Here is a 6913-nt window from a genome sequence, read left to right as displayed (position 1 = left end):
CTGAAACGGACACGACACTGCCTATCGGAAAAAGTATAAGGACGATGTGATGGCCAGCTTCGCTGGCCGGGCGAGTCTCATTCCTCCGACCCTAGCACCCAAAAAAAAAATACTAACCAACATCTCCTATTTTGCACCCTTGAGCCAGTAGAGGGAGATATTGAGACGCAATATTTCTTCTTTTAGGCAAATTCAGCACTTTAACTTTAGTCACATCAACATGCAGTGTGATACTAACTTTTCAATTATAGAATTATTTATGCGAGCTTTACTGATCAATAATTGCCCTTCAGATTCACTTTGATATGGATACACTTCGTGTATGAAAAATAATCATAGTCAATTGGCTCAAAGTAGCGCTTCAAATCACCAAGAGATTCAAAAAATTACCAAATTAAGCATTGACTTTTGTGTCTAAAGAGTTTTTACTTATTTCAAGCCAAAAAACGTGTTAACCCTAGAATGCCAGTCAAGCCAAAATCTTCAAAGGCTTTCCACACGACGATCTTGTCGTTTTCGTCAACTTTGTGTTTGTAAAAAGAAGATAATGTAAAGGTATAAACGCTAAATTCAAACAATCCTTACTGATTTACACGTTTGTGCAATATGGAATGGTATATATGGAATTCGAGCTTTTCCTCCACTTCTCCACAAGGGACATAATTTTAATTGGCATCCTTACAATAGAAGCATTTCCAATCCTCGGTCAAAGCTTAGTTGAAATGGAGATGGGATATTTGCATACGGCATACGGGGCATACGGCTAGAAGCAGGGCCCAGACAATACTTGATGAACAAGGAGAGACAAAAAGATGAATGAAGGTCTGGTAATAATTCTTTCAATTTCAATTGCTATTTATTAATCCAGCTAGGGCGTTGATCCAGTAGCAGGATTTAAGTCAGGCTTGGGCAATTTTTTGACTTAAATTCCCGATCAACCTTATATTCAAGAGTTAGCCAGATCAGCCAACTCTAATGCGTTGGTTGATCAAGTAATATATAGAAAAATAAAAGCTAAGTAAAATGAGTAAATGTCTAGAACTGCTGGGATTCCAATCCCAGTAGCGGTAAGGAAGTCCGCAAAAAAATGTGTTCTATTCTAAAATTCCTTTGAAAAAGATATAACGATAACTTCATTGAGATCCTTATCGTGGACCCCATTGTCAAGATGTGGGTGATTTTGCAACTGCCTGCCTCTTGATAAAAAACGTTTTTTTAATATTTGAAATGAAATCTTTGAATCTTTGAAATCTTTGGGGTTGTAATGCAAACCTACTGAAGTGTTTATTGTGCGGTTTGAATGTATATTTGGGCCTGTTTTATGCCTATTTAAGGGCTTTTAATGGCTTAAAGCGAGTTGTTTTTTATGCCTACCTATTTTGGCTGTCTTTACTCACAACTGTTTTAAAATGATTGATGCTGACTCAAAGCAAAAATCGAACGTTCCTCGCTGATCGATGTTGGTGCATTCGGGATTGATGACGCTGGCAAATCTTATTTTCGGCGAAAGATTGGTTCGTTTCTTTAACGCATTTGACGGCGAAATCTGGTCACATTTCAAGGCCTTTGTTGTGATTCCGAAATGCCAAAATCATTGGCGAATCCATCCCTTTGAAGACCAACCCTTCAGCAATTTTGTATCGATGGTTTTTGAAGCTACTTTTTCTCTAGTTAGTGATTAATTTTTCAAGAATTAATTTCGCACTCAAATTGACAAATCCTCAGCAAGGAATTATCTAAAAAGGATAAAAACAGACAATTTTCTTGGCATTTCAATTAACAAGAGGTTGTCATAACAATTGTTAAGAAAATACCAATAGAATAATTAAGACATTGAAATTATCAACCCTTTTAAATTCACACAACCATTTCATAAAGACTCTAAGGTTAAAAAATTGTAAACACCAACGGCGAAAAAGATTTAAAACAAGGTCTTAAATTGTTGGCAAATGCCTTTTAGCATTTTGTACATAGAAATGGAAAAGAAAGTGTGATAAGTCAATGTAAAGAAATTCCATTTGAAAATTCAATAAAATTGCACGAGTTCAAAGAAAAAGGTAGCTGTAATTGTAGTTAGTAACATTTCAAACCCATGTGCTCGAAATTGCACTTAATTACATATATAAAAGAATTGACACAAGTCGGTCACCACCTTCGAGGGAAAGAATCTCGCTTTTTGTGTTATAAATGGTGGCCATACGTTTCCCCCAACGCAATCTCCGCCTGTGGATTTCCGCCCGGTGATCTCCTCCATAGTGAACTCCACCAACGGCAATCTCCGCCACCATCAAATTCCCCCACGGTGAACTCCGCCACAGTGAACTCCTCCAATGGTGAATTCCGCCAGGAGTGAACTCCCCCACGACGATCTCCGCCATAGATAACTCCGCCAACAACAATCTCCGCCAGGGTGAACTCCCCCTACGGTGAAATCCGCCACGATCAACTCCGCCATGATCAACTCCGCCATGATCAAGTCCTCCATGATCAAGTCCTCCAAGATAAACTCCACCATGATCGAGGTCAACCCCGCCAAATTAAGCTCCGCCATGATAACTTCCGTCAGTGGTGAATTCTCCCAAGGAAAACCGTACCAAGAAAAAATCCCTTAGTCTGAAGTACACTCACAACCATGAACTACTCTTATGAAGCAAGACCGCTTTCAAGCGTGGGGAAGGAGAAAAAATGAGGACTGAACGCGGGAAATAAATGATTGATGTAAGCAAATAAAACATTTCTCTACAATTTCTGTTATTTAAAGGCAGTGAAAATTAGGGAAAGTGAAAAGTACATTTAAGTATGCAGAAGGAAACCAGCCACTTTTGAATGCAACTCACTAAAGCTCCAAGTTTTATGACGAACTAATATTTAGTAACAATCTATTAAAAACCGACGTCCAGGAATATTTCAGCAATAAGTCGACTTTCCTTGGCCACTGAACTAGGGGCAAAGTACCGTAGCATCATCATCAACAAAACCACGGTCGGTTATCATATAATCAAGCTTCATAACTTCCAGCTTCTATAAGCTTTGAATTTTATTATATACAGATTACTTTCTGGCCAAAGAGCACAGCTTAAAAAGCAAAATAAATCTATTTGAGTAATGCTTCACCGTCGAAGTGCCACCAAGATGCAAAGCACCTTTCGTTTGTACTGAGAGGTCAAACTCATATTTTGAAGCGTCCTGAAATTGTCAATCAAGTTAAGTAACTGAATGATATATAACAACAGGTCTTACTATTGTGTTAAGGTATATGGTATTAGGTTGGAGACAGTCTTGGGACATATTCAAGAAAATCAGTTGGGTTAAATAGACGAAGTACAAAATTAGCATGGCAATACTTTCTCTGGACTTCAACGTCCAATATATCTGACGACCCGTTTGAAAAACTCAACGCAAAATTTGTAGAGCATACCCACTTGAATGTTGGTAAAGTTTGACGAATACATTTAAATCTTTCATGGACGAGACCTGTTTCATAGCTTTACCGCCATATTCATATCGGGACTGATAAAGCCTTTAATGGCGTCGAACCCACGGCCATTGACCTGAATATCATTTTGTTATAGGTCATATTACTCTCGGTGACCTAAGAGTAGATTCGATCTAAATTATTTTGCAAAGCTATTGGGTCATGGTCATTCCTTCCCGAATCTGACTTTGTATCGTCAATGCAAGAAGATGCAGTTCATAACAGAAACCTTCTGAATCAGAACAATGGATAGAAAAGAAAAGGAGAGCTCGTAAAATAGAGCCCTCTGGAAAAGCCAACTTGAAGTCATGAATTCTGCGGGATTGTGTCACTAAGAGATCCCTAGACCTTAATCAATTGGTTTCTGCCACGACCGAAATGTTCTATCCCATCAGGTTTCAAGCTCATGAGGCCTGCTAACTAATTGGGAACTATCTACCCTTCAGCGCCTTGTCAAAATCACTATAAACTACATCAACTGACTTTAAACTCCCAAGACCATGAATAGTCTACTCTACTGATTGAATGCAATCGGTTGAGTAGTTACCTCCGCAACATTCAAAATCAAAGAAATCTGCCTATTAAGTATTTTACAGAACCGCCCATTTTACACCCTTTGACCAAAATCTAATTTTACACAATCTAATGGTAGTTAAAATTCACATTTTTCCCCAAGTATGCACACATGTGACGAAAACCAATTGAATTTTAATTCAAATAATGCAAAAATGCTGGGATTTCAATCCCGGTGGCGGTAAGGTAGTTCGCAAATAAAAAAAACAAGGGGTACCCTCAAATTATGACGACTTCAACGAGTTAACACACAGCTAAACGTAATCATTACATTCTGCTTCAAATAATACTTTAGAATATACTTACTCTGTTTGGCATTCTCAATGGCCTTGAACATTTTGGTTCTGGGGGACTTGCTGAAACTTATCTCATCTTGTGACATCTTTGTAATGAAGGATGACTACACAGACTTAACCTCGATATGTGTCATACATTTCAATACACAATGAAATACAGGAAAAGCCCTGTGGGATTTATATTTATTGACAAGGAAGATTGTTCAGCCCTTTAAGCAAAAAGATGCTTTTATGACCCAATAACGTCCATTAAAGAGGAGGGCTCATTTTTATTAATGCAAAGCTCGGGCGAAATTTGCTTGAAAGATTATGTTCTGAAGTAACGAGAAATGTAACTTAAAATATGACTGCTTGAGTTCGGCCGAATCTGAATTCTAGAGACCCAAAAAGTAACGTGTAGTAAGAGCCTTTCTTCGTTTATGCGAACTTCCTTACAATTACTCAGAATTTATTGTGGCAGGCTGAACATGGCGGAGTAGGCCATGGCGGACTTGACCGGGCGGAAATCCACAGGTGGAGATTGCGTTGGGGGAAACGTATGGGAACCGTTATAAATATAGTGTATGGTGCATTCTTTCCATGAGCCTTTTAACACGAACTCCAACTCCATCGTCATCCTTAGTTGTGTTCTTCAATTGATTCTCTGTTTTTTTTTTATTTTTACACAAAGCTCGCACACATGAACACCAAACAGGACTTTTCAAAGGATTGATTTAATCTATTTCCGAAACCATGAAGTCAGTCAAAATTAAAGAAAAACAAATAAACCAATAATCATTTCATAGTTCAAAAAGCGGTAAAAACAGATTGGGGTTTTTGACCCCCAACTCTTTTAATCAATACAAATATCAATCTCAGCTCCATTGCCGTTTTCCGTGTTGTCGGCGATTAATTGAATGGTAAGTTGATTTTCAGGGAAAGCGCGGATCTTGTCTCCTGTAATCGTGCCACAATATTGCACGGCAAAATCATCTGGATTTCGGTCATCGGAGTCAGTATTGTCGTTTTGTTGTTGTTCATCGTTCACACCAAAAATTGCTACATAATCGAGGCAATTTCCACCACTGTCCGGTTCTTGGAACTGGAAATCTTTTTCTTTAACGGTCACCGTTCCACTTACATTAGCCTCAAACTGAAATGATATAATCAAAGTGGAAGCGAAAGAGAAAAACAATGAATAAATGAGGGCAAAATTATGAAGGAAATGCAAATTCACGTGCTCTCCGTCCGCACAGTGTTTCAAAATGGTCTGAAAATGTGATTGCTTTGAATTTACCCATTTATTATCATTCTTTTCGAACGGAGACCATTATTCGGAGCTCAAAACATTGGCAGGCATTACAATTTACTAATAAACTATTTTAAAAAAACCTCAAAATGAGGTGGTTTGAATTCGGGTTTCCAATTTGAAGAGCTAGTCAAATTGGCCCAATATATAAAAAATCTACGGCGAAATTTGACAACAAAGCCATCACGAATCATCATATTCATCGTGGTCCCAAAAACTTTGAAACAAGTACCTCAATGGTGTAAGCGCAAAAGTATCGAAAAGAAGAAGATCCTGTATTATTCGGATATCCATCCATGTTGAATCCAGTGGTCTGGAAAATATAACATCCACTCGGATTCGGCAGGGAAATGGTAAAAAATTCAAAGCCATTTCCGAAACATTCTGGCGCATTCAACATCGTTTCCATTATTTTGGAACCCTTATCGAATTCCAAACGATCTTTTATTTCGCCGACGGAGACTGGAAAATGTTAAAAAGACAAAGAAAAATCAATAATCGGTCATTGATCTTTAGTTCCATGAAAATTGACGGATAAACTTCATTCTTCTTTTTTGATTCCAACATTTTTCGCCTTTAATAATCATCAATGAAGCATCCATGATTCCTAAAATGAGGCACAAACTTGGGAATAAACTTGAGCAAAAATCGGTTTCCTTTCACGTTTCTCCTGATTATTTATGTTTTTAAAAAGGCGGCAATTCCTCCCCCTTGGTTAATTGATTTATAATAATACAAGCATTTGTCTGTCGAAAATTGTAAATTTGACACGATCAAAAGATCATCCACAAACTAGTTCATGAAGATAAACCAAGGCGGTCAAAGTTGGTCGAAGAAGCAATAATCATCTTCTAAAGACCGCATTGAGTTCGAATTATGGCTCTGCTACATTGATCAATAATTTCATTTCAATCCTCTGACAATTGGACTCCGAACTCATTTGGACGAGAAGCCAAATAAAAGTCCAAATAGATTTGACAAATTAAATTTGACAAAAATCAAGGTCACTTGGAACCGCCCATCACTGACGTGATCACGTATATCAACGATATATCGCAAATAACTATAAATATCGTAAATATATATCGTAGCTATACCAACGGAATCTCACTTACTTCTTTGGGTAACACTCCTTAACGAGTCAGTTGCTTGACGTAAGGTGACGTCATGGGAGTTACAACTTTGTCCATGGTTCAAAATCATGAAAGTGACCACAAGACATGTCGTTGCAATCTTCATGTTGATTCTGAAATGAAAGTAAGTTGGAAAACGATACGGAAT

At 37.8% G+C, this 6913-nt stretch overlaps 1 protein-coding gene across 1 annotated transcript in view; it reads right to left on the bottom strand.

Moving 5' to 3' along the window:
- Positions 1-5041: 5041 nt before the first annotated feature.
- Positions 5042-6913, bottom strand: part of LOC131891623 (uncharacterized) — a 2080-nt gene continuing 208 nt past the window's right edge. Inside the window, exons 2-4 of the mRNA XM_059241248.1 lie at positions 6748-6878; positions 5865-6094; positions 5042-5476 (exon numbers count right to left, since the gene is read on the bottom strand). Coding sequence (XP_059097231.1) covers positions 5177-5476; positions 5865-6094; positions 6748-6871 — 654 coding nt within the window. The 5' untranslated portion in view covers positions 6872-6878 and the 3' untranslated portion in view covers positions 5042-5176. The remainder of the gene's footprint in view (positions 5477-5864; positions 6095-6747; positions 6879-6913) is intronic.

The sequence above is a fragment of the Tigriopus californicus genome, chromosome 12, assembly GCF_007210705.1.
Source record: "Tigriopus californicus strain San Diego chromosome 12, Tcal_SD_v2.1, whole genome shotgun sequence".
Taxonomy (NCBI): domain Eukaryota; kingdom Metazoa; phylum Arthropoda; class Copepoda; order Harpacticoida; family Harpacticidae; genus Tigriopus; species Tigriopus californicus.
Note: the sequence above shows the minus strand (reverse complement) of the source record. Positions and strands in the feature narration are given on the sequence as shown.